The sequence below is a fragment of the Erpetoichthys calabaricus genome, chromosome 4 (genome assembly GCF_900747795.2).
Source record: "Erpetoichthys calabaricus chromosome 4, fErpCal1.3, whole genome shotgun sequence".
NCBI lineage: Eukaryota > Metazoa > Chordata > Cladistia > Polypteriformes > Polypteridae > Erpetoichthys > Erpetoichthys calabaricus.
Window position 1 is genome coordinate 37,094,167 of NC_041397.2, and position 22,255 is coordinate 37,116,421.

Consider the following 22,255-nt stretch of genomic DNA (forward strand, 5'->3'; position numbering starts at 1 on the left):
AAATAATTACATACTGTCCTAGTGCAAAAATGCCTTTTACTGTATGTTTTCTTTCAAAGTGTTACATTATGTTTGTATATTACAAATGTTTAATTATAATATACGTATGCACTAGCATTTAAAAAAGGGATTGAAAGCATCTCCAGTGAATTATGAAAGATTACCATTTGCCCATTTTATGAATATAATTAGCATCTCATTATAGAGGTTATCATGACCATATAACACCTGAAAGTTAAAACTCTGTAGAAGGCATACCAGAATTGTCAAAAAGAACAGTAAGTATTTATAAAGAAATTGTATTATGTGTTATAACTACCTCTAATCTGTAAAATGTTATATAAACTTTATATTTAATAATTCTGCTTAATTATTTTTTAAACAGAAACTGTATTTTTCATGACAGAAACAACATTCTCTTTGCACCTGTGAATATATGGTTCTGATTTTTTTTTAATAAAAATAAAGACACTAACATAGGATAAAGGTTTGTTTCATGGATAATTCAAATTATTTTTTAAAGATTAAACAACAATGTAATATGTATTTTTCATTTGACTGCGATAAAAAAAACAACTCAGAAAGCATTTCAGCGTAAGGTAAGATATTGATTGTTGATTTTTTTTTTTCATCTGCTGACATTCTGAAGTAAATGGAAAGTCCCCTGTGTAGCTTTTTCTCTTTTCAGTATTCAGCAGCCTAAATGTTCTAATTATTTAAGGCAAAATACTGGGCCAATGTTTACACTTTATGTTTCCTAAAAGTAAAATAAATACTACTATAAATGTCACATGTTGCTGCTTATGGACTGAACTCATTTGTGATGTTATGAAGTGCATATTAACAATATGTGCCAGTTTTATAATGGTATTTTTATGAGGTATTGTGTAAAATGACAAAAATATTTATTTATTGGAAAAATTGACATAATGTTAAGTTGAGTAATAATTTCCAACAAATATGTGACTCTGGACAGTGACAATCTGAACTTAAAGCCACCTTGTATACTTGTGTATATGTATAGAGTTTATTTTAAATAAACCAAGTGATGGTTTTGGGTTTATATCTTAACTTCATGTTTTTTTTAATTTAAGTTGCATTTCTGTTTTTCATATTATATTTGTACTGGACTCTTAAATAGAAGTGTGTTTAAAGAGATTGAATTTGAACTGAATATCTAATTATCTCTTCCATAGACCATTTTAATAGTAAACTGAAGAACAATATCCAAGAATCTGCTTCCCATGAGTTCACAGACTACAACACTTCCTGTGAATAATACTATTATGCGTCCACAAATGTTTTACATAAGTGGTTTACATGATATGCCCTTTGCAAACTATTTTTATGTTTTTTTGTTTATTGTGTTAATTCTTACAGTGTTTTCTAATGTTTTTCTTCTCGTTTTAATATGTTTTGGTCCAAGTCTTCACAATCCAAAATATATTGCTGTTAGTCACTTAGCCTTAGTTGATTTATGCACATCACTGTCTGTCACTCCTAAAGTAATTGAAATGTTTCTTTTTAATTCCAGTTTTATAACATATGAAGCGTGTTTAGCTGATATGTTTTTTGTTCTTTTCTTTAACTCAATGCAGTCTCTTTCTCTTGCTATATTAGCTTATGACCGGTTTCTTGCCATATGTTTACCTTTAAGATATCACAGTATTAACACTAATGGCAGGATGATAATAATTATATTCTCAGTTTGGATGTTATCTGCTGTTACATTTTCTATAATGGTCCTCCTGATTACCAGACTCAACTTCTGTGGGTCCACAGTGATAAACAGTTATTTCTGCGATCATGGCCCTGTGTTTCGCTTAGCCTGCAATGATTCTTCTCCAAACACAATAATGGCTTTTACTACCATTATATTGTTTCTGTTCGTGCCGTTGGCCTTTATTCTTTTTACATACTTAGCTATTGGGTTAGCATTGTTAAAAATTGCAACAGCAGAAGGAAGACAGAAAGCACTAAAAACCTGCACTTCACATATCATTTTAGTTGCATTGTTTTATACTCCATTGGTAGTTACATATTTCGTAGCTTATGCTGTCGGTTTTCATCCAAATGCAAGAATTCTAAATAATTCATTGTCAACAACAATCCCACCATTGCTGAACCCCATAATTTACACTCTAAAAACTGAAGAGGTAACAGAATCAATGAAAAAACTGTTCAAAACAAAACAAGACAAGAATAGAAAAATAAGAAATTCCAAGATTCTAGCCGAATAATTGTATCATTTTTGTAATAAGTGTAACATAAATTTAATACAAAAATAATACTTAAATGTATAAATGCACTTTATTTTCCTGATGCTAACTTTATAGTAAATATTGAAATTACAAATGTTTCATTGTTTTAGAATTTGTGGGTATTTAATCCAGAGCTAGTTTTGTGATATTCTTCTTTCTTTTGTAATCATTTGTTAGAACTTAGTGAAGAAAATAGTGGATAATTATTTGCATATTGCTAATGCCAAGTAAGTTTTGTGGACAAGTGATTTCTTTGGAATAAAGCTTTACAATATTCTGTATTGCATCAAATTTTTCCATGAAAAGGCATTCATTAAAGTTTCCATAAATAAAGAAGAAGATGATCCATAACTTTGGAATACATATTTAACAATTAATTTATTATTAAAGGTTTATGTAATAGCAATGACAAAAAGCTGTATTATAAAAAAAAGTAATTCAAAGCCTAATACTGATTTAGAAAAGTGAATATCATCCTTAAGTGTAAATAGATAAATAGTTTTATTATTATCAGGTATCCTTGTACAGTTTATCTGTAAATAGGCACTGGTCTGCATTCAGTCCAGCTTAATGTTATATATTGTTTTTTTAACTCAAAGTGCTTAAATCAGATTTACAAACAAAATAAAGCAACAATAAAGTGCATATTCATTCATATATATATATATATATATATATATATATATATATATATATATATATATATATATATATATAATTATATAATATATATCATGGGGTGCCAAGAAGGCAAATATAATGATTTTCGGAATATATAAAGTCAGTTTTCTAAATATATAACACCAAAACCTGATTATATAAAGTCAGCAACGGAATATATAAAGTTAAAGACTGATTATATAAAGTCAGCGTCGGAATATATAAAGTCATTCCTGAATATTGTCACGCTTGGGTTACAAAATTGCACGGAGGACCAGTAGAAGTTGAAGAGATTGGGATTTTATTCAAGCACTGCAAACAAACATTTATCTTAAAAAAAAGGTATTTCACACGTGCTCCTTGCAAAGACTTAAAACCTCCGCTTGTCAATTAAAAGCGACCAAGGATTTCTTCTTCGGAGGAGGAATACGTGCCAGGAGCAGGAGGGGTCTGAGAGAGAGAGAAAAGCAGAAAATCAATATAAGCAACTGAGAGAAGCCTGAAGAGGCTTTTTGACAAGGCGGAATACTGTGCGGGAGGCAGATTACGCGACAGAGCCGGCCAGAAGGGAAAGGAGAAATGTGAAGGTAGTCAGTCTATGTTTCCTAGGGGTTTCCTAGGGTTTTTCCCAAGGGCATCTGTGTCTTTTCGGGGGTATGAGTAGCTTCGCAGCTCACAATATATAAAGTCAAAACTTGAATATATACAGTAATCCCTCGCTATATCGCGCTTCGACTTTCGCGGCTTCACTCTATCGCGGATTTTATATGTAAGCATATTGAAATATATATCGCGGATTTTTTGCTGGTTCGTGGATTTCTGCGGACAATAGGACTTTTAATTTCTGGTACATGCTTCCTCAGTTGGTTTGCCCAGTTGATTTCATACAAGGGACGCTATTGGCGGATGGCTGAGAAGCCACCCAATTAGAGTAAGCAGTTAAATTCCTGTGTGCTGATTGGCTCAGCAACGGAGTGCCAAATTCAATTCCGCTGCATTAACCAGGAAGTCTCGTCTCGCTCATTCAGCATCAACGTGTTTCGCTGGGTAAAGAGTTAACTTTTGTGCTCTTTTGTGTTTATCTTTGTGCATAGTTAAGCCCTGCGTTATGGCTCCAAATCGATCTGCTCCTGCTACTGCTTCAGAGGCCATGCCCAAGTGCCAACGGAAGATGCGAACGATTGCCATAATTAGAATTATTTATAATTAGTTTTAACCTCGACTTTTACGCGGGTCATAACAAATTTCGTAATTTTCGGCTTAAAAAATACACTTGACTTATCTGCGAGATCGACTAATACGTGAGTATCTACGGTAGATCACAGCTTTTGTTTTGCTGTAGCTCACACGTTTGATCGTGCGTGTGGGATGACCAGTGTGTTAGAAGAAAAGATCTCAGACTGGCCGCCCTGTATGTCAATCAAGTGGCAAATGCTGTACGAAAGATATATGACAGACAAACGTTTAAAAAAATTTTTTTTGAATGCAACGCGCTCTACCTGCACTACCTTTGTGATCTACCGATCGATCGCGATCGACGCATTGGGCACCCCTGATATAAAGTCAAAGCCTGATTATATAAAGTCAGCGTTGGAATATATTAAGTCAAAACTTGAATATATAAAGTCAGCGTCAGAATATATAAAATTATTCCCGATTATATATAAAGTCAAAGCCTGATTATATAAAGTCTGCCTCAGAATATATAAAGTCACTCCCAAATATATAAAGTCCATCCATCCATCCATTTTCCAACCCGCTGAATCCGAACACAGGGTCACGGGGGTCTGCTGGAGCCAATCCCAGCCAACACAGGGCACAAGGCAGGGAACCAATCCCGGGCAGGGTGATATATAAAGTCAAACCGTGATTATATAAAGTCAGTGTCGGAATATATAAAATCATTCCCGAATATATAAAATTTCCATGCTTGTCATTTCACTCGTACTAGTGAAAGGTAAACTTCGACAGAAGCCACTCAGAGTCGATCGGGCTTGTGAGGTTCGTCCAAAATTGCGCCCATACAAAAAGAATAAATAAATATAGTGTTCAAAATGCCGGGCACATACATCATTTTGAATGAACTAACTGAACAGTGGGGTTTTTTTTATATTTTTCTGAAGATGTTTTTGTTAACTTATTTCATTGCGTTGTATTAGGAACTCATTGAGTTTACTAAAAATGTGCCTGAGTCATTTCAATCAATATCAATATAATCTGAATTTAAATTTATATATTCAAGAGTGAGGTTATATATTCCGACTTTATATATTCGGGAATGAGTTTATATATTCTGACACTGCCTTTATATATTCAGTAATGATTTTATATATTCCAACGCTGACGTTATATATTCAAGAATTACTTTATATATTCAGGAATGACTTTATATATTCCGACGCTGACTTTATATATTCCGAAAATCATTATAATTGCCTGTTTGGCACTCCATAATATATATATATATATTGTGATATGTGGCCGGCCTTTCATCCTGGCCAATACCCCCAGGCTGCCAGGTGGAGCCCTCCCTGCCGCATGGAGGTGCCCTGAATGCCAGCAGGGAATACTGGACAATGTAGTTTTTATCCTCAGCCCTGTTGGATACCTTGGGGCCCGCTAGAGGACGCTGCAGGGAGGCCCAGAGACTATTTGCCTTACTCCCCGGAAGTACGTCAGAGTCACATGGACAAGGGGAACAATGTGCTTCCGGGGTGAAGAAAAGAAGGATTTTTATCTGACCCGGAAGTGTTCCAGGTCACATGGACAGAGAGGGTGAAACGCTTCCGGGTCAAGGACTACAAAAGGACTGGGGGAAATCCCAGACGTCAAACTGAGCAGGGTGGAAGGGTGGCGACGTGTCTGGGAGTGGAGGATTGTTTATTGTTTGGTTTATTGTATTGTTTATGAGTATAGAGGAGTGTAGGTGCTTTGTGCACTTTAATATTGTCCAAATAAATAAATATTGGACTTTTACCTGGTGTCTGGCGTACATAATACATATATAATATATATATATATATATATATATATATATTAAAAAGACAGAAAGAACACAGATAAAGTTTTAAGGTACCACCTTGGTAAACCTGTATATTTTGAAAGGTTTTAGTAAAATAAACACACAATTAGTCAGACAATTCTTTGAAGACTTGAGCTGAAAACAGTACCAAGATGAATCAGACAAATGAAAGCATGCATATTCAGTATGGGGTTTGTGCAAAAGTGTCAAGTGCTTTTATTAAAAACCAAACAAAAAGTGTTCCAAAGTGCAGTGCATCCATGCATTACATAAATAAATAATCCATAAAATCAAAGTGTCCAATCGAGTTTAAAATCAATTAATAATCCATTTTGGAGGTGCTACCCTCTAAAATCCAATATTTCCCCACCTTACTCTTTTCTGATTCCTCAGTACAAGAAGATGTCCACCAGCAGGCGCAGAAGACCTTTAATCTACCTCGGGCCCCTGTTCCCAGTCAGTCAGTGTTTATAGGGCACCACTCCGAGCTGTGCTCCTTGCTCCTTCTCTTGCCACAGTCCATCAGGCTTCCTTGAGACCTTCCCGGAGCACTTGGTCACTTCTGCTCCAAAGTAATCAGCAGGAGCGACCCCTCTGCCAATTATCTTGAGCGTATGACCACATGCTCTACTCATGGGGCTTACTTTCCCATCCTCCTGCTTTCCTTCACATAGTGCACCAGCTTGTCCTGTTTTAGCCCTTCTCTCCATCCTCCTTTCCTTTAACCTCCATTGTTCCTTGTTCTTTTTCTTTCTCCCATTCTGAGCATTGCAGGCTCCTGGCTGATTGGGTGCAACTGTGGTAATCTGCCTACTCTGTGGTGTGAATGAGGCACCTCACTGATCCACTTGCATTTGCACATGTATTCGCCATCACCAAGCACCCCAATTGACCCCAGAGAGACATGTGCTCACGTACACTCGCACCCGATTGGAGCCTGCACAGTTCAGGACATGATTATTTAAAATCGCACTTTGCCACAGACATCACATGTACCTGTCCTGCTCCTCTAATAGACTTTGCTGCATCTGTTATTGGCTAACTAAAAAGATTACAGTATGCAAGCTTTCAAGGCAACTGAGGCCCATTTTGCTTGACTTCTCACTACATTCATAACATGGTACAAAACCCTAGTACTGCATCTGTTGAAAATTTGGATAGTTAAACTCCTCCTTTACTATATTATCCCACTGTAAGCTCACATTTTTAATATTGTTAAAAAGATGCACATTGAAATTGCTGTTTGCAATCGGGGGTCTATAACCCAGTATTAAAATAAAACTTCTTTCCTAAAGTTTTCAAGACAATTCAAGCTGTCCTCACTAAGTTGTGGCTCATCATCCAACTGAAAATTTGCATTTAAATTTTGCTTTACATAAATGTCACCCCCCTCTTTTTCTGTTCTGTCCATCCTTACTAAAAATATTTACCCATTTATGTTATACACATCCCCAAATTTTTTGTTTGGCCAGGTTTCCTTTTTGATATATTATTATCATTCTGAGTTACAAACATTTCCAGCTCAGTTGTTTTATTTTTAATACTTTTAGCACTAAGGCATGCTATTTTTAATGTGTTACTTATTAAAGTTTGGCTTAGAATTCATGTTTCTATGCATATTTGTTGTTACACCATTGTTCGTCTTCTCATGTACAATTCTAAACCTAACCTGACCCCCACTCTCCCCATTCCCTAGTTTAATATATATTTACCCACTCATCTTTCAGTTATCAAATCCTAAAGTAATTCACACTAACAGATCCACTGGGCACATGGCAGGATACACCACATAGTTACTTCATACTGTTGTCTTTATCTCATCTGCATTTTTGGCAGTATGACTGGTAATGGGAGAGACTTAGCCAATATGATGGAGAAAAGGAACATTGATATACTTTGCATGCAAGACACTAGAAAGAAGGGGACTAAGTCCAGGTGTATCGGAGGCAGGTTCAAATTGTTCTACTGGTATGGTGTGAATGGAAGGAGAAATGGGATTTAAACTTTAGACTTTATTATCCCAGAGAGAAATTTGTTTGCAGCAGGAAAGTACAAAAACAGAAGACATTGTTACAGAGATCCAAAAGATAAACAAAGACACAACATTTGACAACCAATGTTATTGCACAACACACACTCAAGATCAATACAAAGAAGAAGAATTACTTTCAACAGTACACAAAATATAATAATACAGAATTTAACATTTAGCAGCATCCCTACAAGTAACAGAATTTAAAATGCTTAAAGCTCTAGGAATAAAAGAGTTCTTAACACTAGAATACCAGAAGCCTATGAAAAAAGTTATAATCCCAGGCAGTGGCGGCTCGTAGCTAAAATTAGTGGGGGTGTTGCTCCAGAAAATTTTTAGCCTTTGTTTTAAAATTGTGTAAAAGGAAACAAACATGTGTAGAAAGAAAATTTATTCAGAAACTTGATAAAATTCTAAAAGAACAAAATCAAACATTTTTTACTTACTATAACCTAAATTGTTACAGTTTAAGCTTGATCTAGTCATTTAAAAATGAAATCCATTCTTCCTGTTTTTTTTGTGCGAAAAGATCAATAATTTTTTCCTTGATCTCTGGATGACAACAGAGGAAATTTGTCTCCATTGAAAGCACTGCAAGTGCATTTAGTCTTTCCGAATTCATAGTGCTTCTTAGAAAAGTTTTTATTCTTTTCAATGTTGAAAAGCAGCGTTCTGCCACAGATGTAGTCAAGGGAACTGTCAAGAGGATTTTTATCAGTTTCATAATTTCACTAAGAACGTCATCTAGATTATTTTCCAAGATAAATTTCAGCAGCTCAACTAATTTGCAATATTCATGAATATCAGACCTACAATAGAATACTTTTAGTTCAGTAGTAAAAAAAAAACACTACCTTCCACCAGCACGCCAGGGTCGGCACTGCGGGAGCAACAGTCGCTCTCTCTCCTTCGCAGCCTCACGTGCAGCTTCCTATGTGCGCATGCGCACATCAGCCAAACACCACGCTGCTGGAACTGTGACGCGCACAGTTCCATACAAAGATTTTTGTATCTTTTTCATATACTGGGGGATGGCTACTGACATTAAGCTTAAGGATTATATATTGTACAAGTATAAAGAACGAATTAAAGAAAAAAGGACTCATTATATTAAATGTTATCGATAATATCAAGTGGAAATAGGGGGTGCTGCAGTTCCACAGTGACTATATGCGAGCCGCCACTGATCCCAGATCACCTTAAATTCTTTCGCACCTCTCCATTAGTGTCTTTTGTTTTGCAAATGTCTCGATCATCACAAGCAGCAAGCAGCCTGCTATCCCAAGTCTGCTTCTGTTTTAGGTATGGGTTTATAATTTCCATCAACTCAGAGGGAGAGGCAAGTTTTTTGTACCACGTGAATTTCACTGACAGAATAAAACTGAATAATAAAAAAAGCAAAATTTTACACTGGGTGTTACAGACTCAAATCAAATGCATGTTTTTTATTATATCATAATAATAATAATAGAATCTCACTACTCAAAATGAAAAGCACGTGGATTTGACCCGCAACGTTTTGGCTATTAGGCGGCAGTTGTTACCTCTGCACTATCCAAGAACACATACTGATTTTCTGTCGATTGACATTTGAGCTTGGAGTTTTAACTCATTGACAGCAACATGTAAATTGAATGATTTTTTTTTGTATGTTTATCCATCCAGCCATCCATTTTCCAACCCACTGAATCCAAACACAGGGTCACGGGGGTCTGCGGGAACCAATCCCAGCCAACACAGGGCACAAGGCAGGAACCAATCCTGGGTAGGGTGCCAACCCACCGCAGTTGTATGTTTATATTCATGAATAAAAGCTCACATGTTTATTTTATATTTGGAATAAAGTTTTCACACATTATACACTTCATATCATTATTACTATAACATGGAAAAAGTTCTGTTTTAGGTATGCGTTCAGCATTTCCTGCCTCGCATTTCCTGTCATCCTCCAATTACAATGATTGTTGTAGACACGGAACACACATGAAATGCTTGTGTTCCAAATAATAATATATTATTTACCCTAAACAACTCCAGCCACCTCACACCCAGATAAATAATACTTGGGGGATGGGATAGTAGGCTGCTTTCTGCTTATGCCAATTGACACATTTACAAAACAAAGATTCTAATGGAGAGGTGCAAAGGAACTTAAGGTGGCCCGGGATTACGACTTTTTTCATAGGCTTCAGGGATTCCAGTGTTAAATCTGTTGCTCTTTACCTTTGAAAACCTAAATCTGCAGCCTGATGGCAACAGCTGGAATTTAGAGCAAAGAGGATGGCTACTGGCTAACAGAATTGAGTTGGATTTCTTTCTAAACTGATTGAAATACATTTCAGTGATAGACTTCTACTGTGAACCAATAATTTTACTGCAAATTTTATAATGTTGTTAAGATGATTTATATTGTTTTTGCTGAGGTTTCCAAACCAACAGATAAAAGCAAATGTGACAATGGATTCAATAAAGGACTAAAAGTGTCATTATGGTTTTGTCCACTTTAAAACAGTTGAGTTCCTAAGAAAGAAAAGTTGTGACTGCCCTTTTTTATAGATTTGTGCTGTGTTAAGATCAAAGTTTAGTTTGTTATCAATGATTGTTCCCAGATATTTGTATTGCTGTACCATCTCCACTGTCTCCCCTTTAATTAAAGTTGAGAGAGTGGTTGGTGGAGAGCACCTGAAATATACAAGCATATCTTTTTTGTTAGAAAGATTAAGTCATAAATTAGAGTGATCACACCATTGTACAAACTCATTGACAAAAGATCCAATGGGAATATCTTGGAAACCAATTCTGTAGAACATTCTTGGATGCCCAAAAGTATTACTCACAGGATATGCTGTGCTCTATGAGCTCATTGGACACTGGTTCTTTTGTCTTAAGTTTACTAAAAGTAGTTTATAGAAAACATAATTAAATATTTTTAATAGATCTGGCCTCTGACATTGTGTTGTTTTCCCAATATAGCATTCTTAGAACATTAGACATATGGAACATAATTTTTAATATTGTTTTTTTGTATCAGTATGCTGCTGCTGGAGTATGTGAATTTCCCCTTAGATAGATAGATACTTTATTAATCCTATCTATCTATCTATCTATCTATCTATCTATCTATCTATCTATCTATCTATCTATCTATCTACTGTATATACCACACATGTAGATATTCCACATTGGATATGTTATTATTCAGTTCAATACAGCAACATTTACAACTTGTATAATAATACTTTATGTTCAGAAAACATGAAAGCCTCATCTAGTTTATTGCTTTGATTTAGGAAAGTCAACAGATTTTAGTTTGACTACTTGCTACTGAAAATTAAAAGACTTACACATGTTCCTCCTAATTTTTATGTATTAGCGATCCTAAATTGTCCCTAGTGTGTGCGTGTGTTTGCCCTGCGGTGGGCTGGCGCTCTGCCCTGGGATTTGTTCCTGCCTTGCGCCCTGTGCTGGCTGGGATTGGCTCCAGCAGACCCCCGTAACCGTGTGTTAGGATATAGCGTGTTGGAAGATGACTGACTGACATGGCTTATCTAACTGTATTTGAAGGTAAAATATGTTCAACAATCAATGTTACATTGAACTCACATAAAAAAATGTTAAAACCGTTTTACGTTTGTTTTTGTTTCCAGCTGTCCATTTTCCAACTCACTTGCACTATGAAGAGTTTGCTCCAAATATATTGGCATAATAGTAATAATAAAAGCATCTTGGAATCCACTAATTTTAAATATGTTTGGGCTCCAGGTCATAGTAGCTGGTGTACGGCTTGTCTGTTATTTTTTGAAACACTCTCATTTTAACAAGTTAACATTATATAAATCATTCATTATTACTTCAATATTAAAACAAACTCCTAATTATTACTTTTAAGATGATTTTTATGATCCATAATAACAAAGCATTAGGCTCTGTTATATACTGTACTTAACATTTTTGTGATGCATATAATGTAAAATGTTTTCAAAAAAACTATAGAGCAAAGGAAAAATTAAGAAAAGAGTCGGTTCATAAATTTTCTTTCTGTCATGTATAGTTAAAGTTGCTGTTTGTAATTTAAAAAATGAGTCAACCAGATTCAGTAAATGAAAGACTGATTTAATCATTTAAAGATACAGATTAAACTTATATCTTATGATGTATGTACAGCATGAATGAAAGCCTCACCTTTCTGTTTTTGCAGTTGTCTTATGTCTTCTCCACAGAATTAGCTTTTAAGGAAGTATTTTATATGAGGATTGTAAAATCATTAATGTGATGCTAATTGTATTTGTAAAGTGGGCAAATGTTAACCTTTATTAATTCACTGGAGATATTTTCAATTTTTTTTTTCAATTACTAGAGTAAAGACTAAATGAAATTAAACAAGTGTTTTGCTCACATTTAACAAGGAAACTTTAAATACCTGCATTCACTCATGCTAAATTTGTTTATTTAATGTACTTTGAAAACAAGAAATGGTTTCTAAAGATTAAAAGAAAATGTAAATAATGATTCTGACCTTAGCATAGTGGGGGTCTATCAATGGATCTTAGAACTGTGAGATGAGGGGCTAAACAATGGAGTTCTAGAAGATGTTTCCAAATAAGGATGTTGATAAATCAACTCAGAATTTACTTGAAACAGGACTATGTATTGTAAACCACTGACACGTGCCTGGTGAATTAGCCAATTGAAATCCCCATATAGAGTCACCTGCCACAAGGTAAAAGGTAGAAGTTGGGTACAAAGCCAAACTAGTGACAGGCATGAATCAGAAAGATCTGGGGAACTGATGCCGGCTCTTATGATATGGAATCAAACTAAATTAGCAGGGCAAGATTTTGAACTTTGAGGGCTCTTTATTTGTAAATACCAAGATTTATTCAGTTTCATCCTTTTTTAAAAACACCTGATACAGATCTTAAAATGTTACTACCTACTGGGTCTGTATTCCTAATGGGAGACTAAAGGACTTCATGTGGAATACCTGAATAGGCATGGAAGACCAAACCAAGTAGTGAGGGAGTACTGGGGATGGATAGTGCATAACCGTTTGGCTAGAGGTTCTCTCTGAAAATCTCAGTAGTAGAAGTAGCTACAAATAGTTGTTACCAAAAGATGGTAGTTTCCTGTCATGGCAGGCCCATAGCAATGGTGGTGTTGTGCCAGGTGCCCACAAGGTCCATACTCCCACTCCCAGCCAGATGATACCATGAAGCTTGAAGAGGCAATCCTGCACAATACTTGACAATTGTAAAATCGGTTTTGTCAGTTGAAACATTTTGTATGCCTTGAATAATTTTTTTAGGTTTTAATAAATCATACATTTTGAAAACAAAAGTTTTGGCCTTATTTTCATTTAAGAGTATAGATCATAAGAACTTTGTGAAAGAAAAGGAGGCCATTCAGTACCTTAAGCTTGTTTGTTTATCTAATAGCTTAGTTGCGTCAATATCTTCTCCAGATACTTCCTAAAGGTTGTCAGTTATTTCAGCAAAGAAGTGTTTCCTGGCTTTACTCTTATATGCGCTACCTCTCAAGTTCTGCTGGTGTCCTCATTTACACAATTCACCATTTAGTCTAAAGAATTAAGCCAAATCTACTTTACTGATAACTTTAAGAAATTTGCAAACCTGGATTAGGTCCCCACGCAGTCTCCTCAGCTCGAGACTAAACAGGTTTCTTTCTCTAAGTCTGTCAGAGTAGGACATGTTATGAAGTCTTCGATGTTTGCTTTTCTTTGCACAGCTTCAAGTTTTACTAAATCTTTTCTATAGTGTGGTAATTAGAACTGCGCACCATAGTACAGATAGTTACAGCGGGGAAAATAAGTATTAAATGCATCAACTCATTGCTCAGGTGAGATTTTGGCCCATCCTTCAGCACAAACTGTCTTCAAATCTTGAATGTTCTGGGGGCCTCTTCTATGACCTCTGATCTTCAGTTCTTTCCATAGATGTTTAATTGGATTCAAGTCGAGTAATTGACTGGGCCATTCCAACAGCTTTATTTTCTTTCTCTGAGACCAACTGAGAGTTTCCTTGACTGTGTGTTTGAGATCATTGTCTTGCTGAAATGTTCACCCACATTTCATCTTCAGCATCCTGGTAGATGGCTGCAGATTCTTATCAAGAATGTCCCGGTACATTCCTCCATTCATCCTTCCTTCAATTATATGAAGTCTGCCAGTACCATATGTTGAAAAACAGCCCCACACCATGATGATGTGAAGTGCCATTTCTCCTCCAAACATGGTGTGTGCAATGACAGCCAAAGAGTTCAATTTTAGTCTCATCTGACCAGACTATATTCTCCCAGTATTTCATTGGGTTTTCCAAATTTTGTGCCGCAAACTTTAAATGAGCTTCAGCATACTTTTTATTCAGCAGTGGAGTTTTGTGTGGTGAGCATGCATAGACGTCTTGACGGTTAATTATTGTTTTCTTTGAAACAACTGTGACTGCTAATTCCAGGTCGTTCTGAAGCTCTCCGCGAGTGGTCCTTGGCTCTTGGGCAACTCTTTTGATCGTTCTTTTGACTCTTCTGTCAGAAATCTTGCAAAGAGCACCCGGTCATGGCCGGTTTATGGTGAAATGATGTTCTTTCCACTTCTGGATTATGGTCCCAATGGTGCTCATTGGAACATTCAGAAGTTTAGAAATACTTCTGTAACCATCGTCATCAGTATGTTTTGCAACAATAAGGTTGCGAATGTCTTGAGAGAGCTCTTTCCTTTTACCCATCATGAGATGCTTCTTGTGTGACACCTTGGTATTGAGAAACCTTTTTATAGGCCATCAATTAGGACTAAACCATCCATCCATCCATTTTCCAACCCGCTGAATCTGAACACAGGGTCACGGGGGTCTGCTGGAGCCAATCCCAGCCAACACAGGGCACAAGGCAGGAAACAATCCTGGGCAGGGTGCCAACCCACCGCAGGACACACACAAACACACCCAGACACCAAGCACACACTAGGGCCAATTCAGAATCGCCAATCCATCTAACCTGCATGTCTTTGGACTGTGGGAGGAAACCGGAGCGCCCGGAGGAAACCCACGCAGACAGGGGGAGAACATGCAAACTCCACGCAGGGAGGACCCGGGAAGCGAACCCAGGTCCCCAGATCACAGGACTAAACCAGCTGATATTAATTTGCACTGATAGGGAGCAGGATTGCTTTCTAAATACTGACAGATTTCAGCTGGTTTCTTGGCTTTCCAAGCCTTTTTGTACCTCCTTTTCTTCGTGTGTTCAATACTTTTTCCCTGTGTCATTCTTTATTACACACTTTATTACACATAACTTCATTTATGGACTTTTTGTTTTAATTTCTTTGTATGTGTGGATTACTTGGCTTGTCAATAGCCCCATTAGAAATATATTTACTGAGAAAAATGTTTAGCGTTCAATAATTATTTTCCCCACTGTACAGTCATATGAAAAAGTTTGGGAACCCCTTTTAATTCTTTGGATTTTTGTTTATCATTGGCTGAGCTTTCAAAGTAGCAACTTCCTTTTAATATAAGACATGCCTTATGGAAACAGTAGTATTTCACTAGTGACATTAAGTTTATTGGAATCACAGAAAATATGCAATATGCATCATAACAGAATTAGACAGGTGCATAAATTTGGGCACCCCAACAGAGATATTACATCAATACTTAGTTGAGCCTCCTTTTGCAAATATAAAAGCCTCTAGATGCCTCCTACAGCCTTTGATTAGTGTCTGGATTCTGGATGGAGGTATTTTTGACCATTCTTCCATACAAAATCTCTCCAGTTCAGTTAAATTTAATGGCTGCCGAGCATGGACACCCTGCTTCAAATCATCCCATAGATTTTCAATGATATTCAAGTCAGGGCACTGTGACAGCCATTCCAGAACATTGTACTTCTCCCTCTGCATGAATGCCTTTGTAAAACTGTGTTTTGGGTCATTGTCTTGTTGGAATATCCAACCCCTGTGTAACTTCAACTTTGAGACTGATGCTTTAACATTATCCTGAAGAATTTGTTGATACTGGGTTGAATTCATCTGACCCTTGACTTTAACAAGGGCCCCAAGTCCCTGAACTAGCCACACAGAATCCCAGCATGATGGAACCTCCACCAAATTTAAGAGTAGGTAGCAGATGTTTTTCTTGGAATGCTGTGTTCTTCTTCCGCCTTGCAAAGTGCTTTTTGTTATGACCAAGTAACTCAATTTTTGTCTCATCAGTCCAAAGCACTTTGTTCCAAAATGAATCTGGCTTGTCTAAATGAGCATTTGCATACAACAAGAGACTCTGTATGTGGTGTGAGTGCAGAAAGGGCTTCTTTCTCATCACCCTGCCATACAGATGTTCTTTGTGCAAATTGCACTGAATTGTAGAACGATGTACAGATACACCATCTGCAGCAAAATGTTCTTGCAGGTCTTTGGAGATGATCTGTGGGTTCTCTGTAACCATTCTCACAATCCTGCGCATATCCGCTCCTGTATTTTTCTTGGCCTTCCAGACCTGGGTTTAACAGCAACTGTGCCTGTGGCCTTCCATTTCCTGATTACATTCCTTAGGGCTTGTTTATATTTCACGCTCAGAACACATATGTGCCCGCATCATGGCTGCCACGCGTTTCCAGCATTCATTTCACATCTCCTCCGAGCAGGTCCTCAGAAATTAATGCAACGCGTGCCTGAGTTGCAGTACCAGCAAAAAGTCGGGGGGGGCGCAGTGTGATAAAAGTCGGAACGTGACGTCAGAGTCTCTGTTTACTATCTACAAATGACAGAAAGCCTCTATGCAGATCGTACGGGGATCGATGTGCATGCTTCGATGTTTGATGAATGGTTTGATGTGGTGAAGCAAAATGCCAACATACAGATGCATTCGTGGTGCTTTTCTATTCAAGAGTCGCATATTCCTGATCGTAATGACACAATACATTTTAAAAGTCTCACATACCATCTTTTGTGCCGTCTTTTTTTTTTTTTTTTTTGCAACTTCACAACAGCAACATAATGTACAGCGCTGAATTTGAGCCACTGAGAAAAAAAATTAAGGACATGGTGAAAACGTGTATTTTGTGATTAAAGTGGAAATTTCAGCTTTAATCTCAAAATGTCCACTTTAACCTTCTAGTTTACTTTATCATTAAAGCAGACCATCGTAAACGTCATCCCAGTTTTTAATCGCTACGGCGAGCAGCAATAGATCACCACACAGAACACATTATATGTGTGATATTCCAACTCTCTGCACATTTAATTCACATTTGTGAATTTTCCCTTGGGATTAATAAAGTATCTATCTATCTATCTATCTACCTATTTAGAATCTTTAGATTTATACTTGATATCACTTTCATGATGAAATGCGTATGTTACATTTTACAGATGAATCATTAATTTCGTTTAAATAATGAATACTGTTAATAATTACACACATGGGGGTCATACGGTGGCGGAGCGGTAGCACTGCTGTCTCGCAGGGAGTCATGTCGCTGGTATTCTCTGCTTGGATTCCACACTGTGCTCTAGTTTCCTTCCAAACATATGCAGATTTGGGGATTTGGTGCAGCTAAAATGATGCTAGTGTATGTGTGTGCTTTTATTTACGTTGCGATGAGCTGAAGCCTCGTCCAGGGATTGTTCCTCACTCGTGCCCAATGCTTGCTGGAATTGACACATCCCTGGATTGATGGATTTAATTATTAAACATCCTTTTCAGAGATATTGCGGTAAGGTGTCATCGGAATTTAATGGGTGTTCTAGGCAATTTACAACACAGAGAAGCCGAACATGTTCTCACCATGATAATATCTCACACTGCCACCTGGTGGATTCCTCCAGATGTACGTAAAGTACGCGCGCAAGTATAAACACTACAACGCTTGCGTAGCAGGAGCGTCCGCTGCAGCATGCGTCGCGTGAAGTATAAATCCGGCCATACAGTTGAAACTGACAGTTTAAACCTCTGAGATAGCTTTTTGTAGCCTTCCCCTTAACCATGATACTGAACAATCTTTGTTTTCAGATCTTTTCAGAGTTGCTTTGAGGATCCCATGCTGTCACTCTTCAGAGGAGAGTCAAAGGGAAGCACAACTTGCAATTGACCACTTTAAATACCTTTTCTGATGATTGGACACACCTGTCTATGAAGTTCAAGGCTTAACGAGCTAATCCAACCAATTTGGTGTTGTAAGTAATCAGCATTGAGCAGTTACATGCATTCAAATCAGCAAAACTACAAGGGGACCCAAATTTTTGCACTGCCAGTTTTTCACATTTGATTTAATTTTATACAACTAAATACTGCTTCACTAAAAATCTTTGTTCGGAAAACACCCCAATGCTCAGATGTTCCTAGGAAATGAAAGACATGGCACTGTTATCTTTTTTGTTGAAAGTAGAGTGAAATTATTATGCAGGCTGAGATGGGTTGCCACACTTTTTCATATGACTGTATATGTGTTTGAATTTTACTTCTTTCTTAAAGAAAGTTTTACATTTTTTGTGTAAATTCAAAATGTGTCACTTTATCAGTTTGAAAGCCACTACAGTAATCCCTCCTCCATCGCAGGGGTTGCGTTCCAGAGCCACCCGCGAAATAAGAAAATCTGCAAAGTAGAAACCATATGTTTATATGGTTATTTTTATATTGTCATGCTTGGGTCACAGATTTGCGCAGAAACACAGGAGGTTGTAGAGAGACAGGAACGTTATTCAAACACTACAAACAAACATTTGTCTCATTTTCAAAAGTTTAAACTGTGCTCCATGACAAGACAGAGATGACAGTTCTGTCTCACAATTAAAAGAATGCAAACATATCTTCGTCTTCAAAGGAGTGCGTGTCAGGAGCACAGAATGTCACATAGATAGAGAAAACAATCTCTAGCAAACAAATCAATAGGGCTGTTTGGCTTTGCGAAGCAGGAGCAGGGAGAGAGAGAGATAGAGAGAGACAGAGTTTGTTTTTCAGTCAAAAATCAATACGTGCCCTTCGAGCTTTTAAGTATGCGAAGCACCGTGCAGCATGTCATTTCAGGAAGCAGCTGCACAAAAGATAGCAACGTGAAGATAATCTTTCAGCATTTTTAGACGAGCGTCCGTATCGTCTAGGTGTGCGAACAGCCCCCCTGCTCAATCCCCATACGTCAGGATCAGAGAAAGTCAGCGCAAGAGAGAGAGAGAAGAGTAAGCAATCTAGCTTCTCAGCCATCTGCCAATAGCGTCCCTTGTATGAAATCAACTGGACAAACCAACTGAGGAAGCATGTACCAGAAATTAAAAGACCCTTTGTCCGCAGAAATCCGCGAACCAGCAAAAAATCTGCGATATATATTTAAATATGCTTACATATAAAATCCGCGATGGAGTGAAGCCGCGAAAGGCGAAGCGTGATATAGCGAGGGATCACTGTATAGGTAGATAATGGTTTCTATGAGATCTTTTCAGGTTGCTAGGGTAAACCTTCCCAATACGAGCTGATAAATAACAGTATATTTGCACAAACTACATTTGTCTGAGATACAGATTCAACCAGATAACAAGTTTTCTTTGAAGGTCTCACTTCCACTATCTTGGTATTGACTTTACTATTTCATTTTTAATTGTGTTTGTAGTCAACAGTTAATAGAAATGGAGAAGCTGCAATTAATAAAGGAAAAGCTTCAATTTAAATGTGACCTTCTTGAGCAGCGTGAATGGCACTATACATAGCTAACAGAGTTAAGGAGGAAAAAACTAAATGTGATGATGAGACAGTTAGCTTTGGCTGTGGCACAGTACAACAGTTTTCTGTATCAGTGCCAATAATGCTGCTTCAGAACAAGGTGAGTAATGGTGAACACACTTGGACCATACTCATCTGTAAATTGTTTTTGGACATATTCAATATTTTTCAAAAGTTAATAAATAAATTAATTATTTATTTAAAATTCTCTACTTCTTTGGACTGTATACACTGTTTATATGTGAAGAACATAAACAAAGTAAACTGTAAACAATGCTGCCTGTTAGAGGCTAATAAATAAAAAAACAGTCATATTGACAGCCGCCCAAGCTACTGCACCAGCCTGGTATGCATTTCCTCATCTTTGATCAAGAATGTTCATATTTCCAACATTCATTCCTTCTTCCTCATCCTTATCTTCCTTGTCTGCATAAGGCAGCTGTAAGCCTGCTTTACCAGTAAAGTTGTTCAGCATTGCAGACACAACTATCACTGCATTTTACTGTTGTTTAGTATCCATTTGTGGTTTGCTTACAGGTGTCAACAGGTACGGACATTAACGATACCCGCTACACCCAGTAGCCATCCAGCAATAAATTCATGTTCTTTTGGTTTGATTTTTTTGCATTTTATAACACTGTTGCAAAGACATCATAGCCATTTTAGCACAATGTCTGTGAAAGTTCATGTCACTCAAGGAACTAAGAAAACTAAAATAAATGAACCAATGCCCTGCTTACCACATCTATCCCCACTATCATAAGCTCTAACCCAGAGTACTTGCACCTCCTCCAAACCTCATTCAGGTAATTCATTACTGTGCACACATCCACTACAGACAGACACAATGCTGGTCAAAAAGACAAACGAGCCACCTCTGATGTCCATTGCATCAACTCCCTCATTTAGGCCCTTCTGATCAACTAGTGCACCTTCACGTGGGTTGCTCAATGACCTGCAACCTGGAAGGAAGTCCTCCAACATTTGCCTTGTGGTTGGTGAAGTAACACAGCATCTCCACACAGCTTCTTAAGACTGAGCCTGACAGAGCTATGTGGGCTACCCTGTCACCAGACACTCATCTGCGATTGCCAGCTACAAAGTTGGCTCCAGGAGTGGGTCACGGTATCTCCTTTGCAGGCTCCACTTTATCATAATCATTGTGGAAGTCTTGTTTGTGCTTAACTTTCTTTAGCCCTATTCTTGAGACCTTTTTGACTCATACCTTGGGCACAAAGCAAAAAACATCATAACTCTCAGTGTCCCCGAAAAATAGGCCTTCCTGCACCATTCCAATGCCACAGGCCAGGCAGAAGTAATATAAATGTTCGTTGTTACCCTTTGTTCCCAAGATAATCGTGTTATTTTATATATTTTATTTAAATAATTACATACTGTCTTAGTTCAAAAATGCCTTTTACTGTATGTTTTCTTTCAAAGTGTTACATTATGTTTGTATATTACACGTGTTTAATTATAATATACGAATGCACTAGAGTTTAAAAAAGGGATTGAAAGCATCTCCAGTGAATTATGAAAGATTACCATTTGCCCATTTTATGAATATAATTAGCATCTCATTATAGAGGTTATCATGACCATACAACACCTGAAAGTTAAAACTCTGTAGAAGGCATACCAGAATTGTCAAAAAGAACAGTAAGTACTTATAAAGAAATTGTATTATGTGTTACAACTACCTCTAATCTGTAAAATGTTATATAAACTTTATATTTAATAATTCTGCTTAATTATTTTTTAAACAGAAACTGTGTTTTTCATGATAGAAACAACATTCTGTTTGCACCTGTGAATATATGGTTCTGATTTTTTTTAAATAAAAATAAAGACACTAACTTAGGATAAAGGTTTGTTTCATGGATAATTCTAATTATTTTTTAAAGATTAAACAACAATGTAATATGTATTTTTCATTTGACTGTAATAAAAAAAAAACAAGATATTGATTGTTGATTTTTTTTTCATCTGCAGACATTCTGAAGTAAATGGAAAGTCCCCTGTGTAGCTTTTTCTCTTTTCAGTATTCAGCAGCCTAAATGTTCTAATTATTTAAGGCAAAATACTGTGCCAATGTTTACACTTTATGTTTCCTAAAAGTAAAATAAATACTACTATAAATGTCACATGTTGCTGCTAATGGACTGTACTCATTTGTGATGTTATGAAGTGCATATTAACAATATGTGCCAGTTTTATAATGGTATTTTTATGTTTTTATTGTGTAAAATGACAAAAATATTTATTTATTGGAAAAATTGACATAATGTTAAGTTGAGTAATAATTTCCAACAAATATGTGACTCTGGACAGTGACAATCTGAACTTAAAGCCACCTTGTATACTTGTGTATATGTATAGAGTTTATTTTAAATTAACCAAGTGATGGTTTTGGGTTTATATCTTAACTTCATGTTTTTTTTAATTTAAGTTGCATTTCTGTTTTTCATATTATATTTGTACTGGACTCTTAAATAGAAGTGTGTTTAAAGAGATTGAATTTGAACTGAATATCTAATTATCTCTTCCATAGACCATT

General features: G+C 36.7%; 1 protein-coding gene across 1 annotated transcript; it reads left to right on the top strand.

Moving 5' to 3' along the window:
* Nucleotides 1-1,149: 1,149 nt before the first annotated feature.
* On the top strand, nucleotides 1,150-2,240 carry LOC114650970 (olfactory receptor 146-like). The gene has a single exon (XM_028800924.2). It carries the CDS (start codon nucleotides 1,245-1,247, stop codon nucleotides 2,238-2,240), a length of 996 nt encoding a protein of 331 aa, XP_028656757.1. The 5' UTR covers nucleotides 1,150-1,244.
* Nucleotides 2,241-22,255: the final 20,015 nt, after the last annotated feature.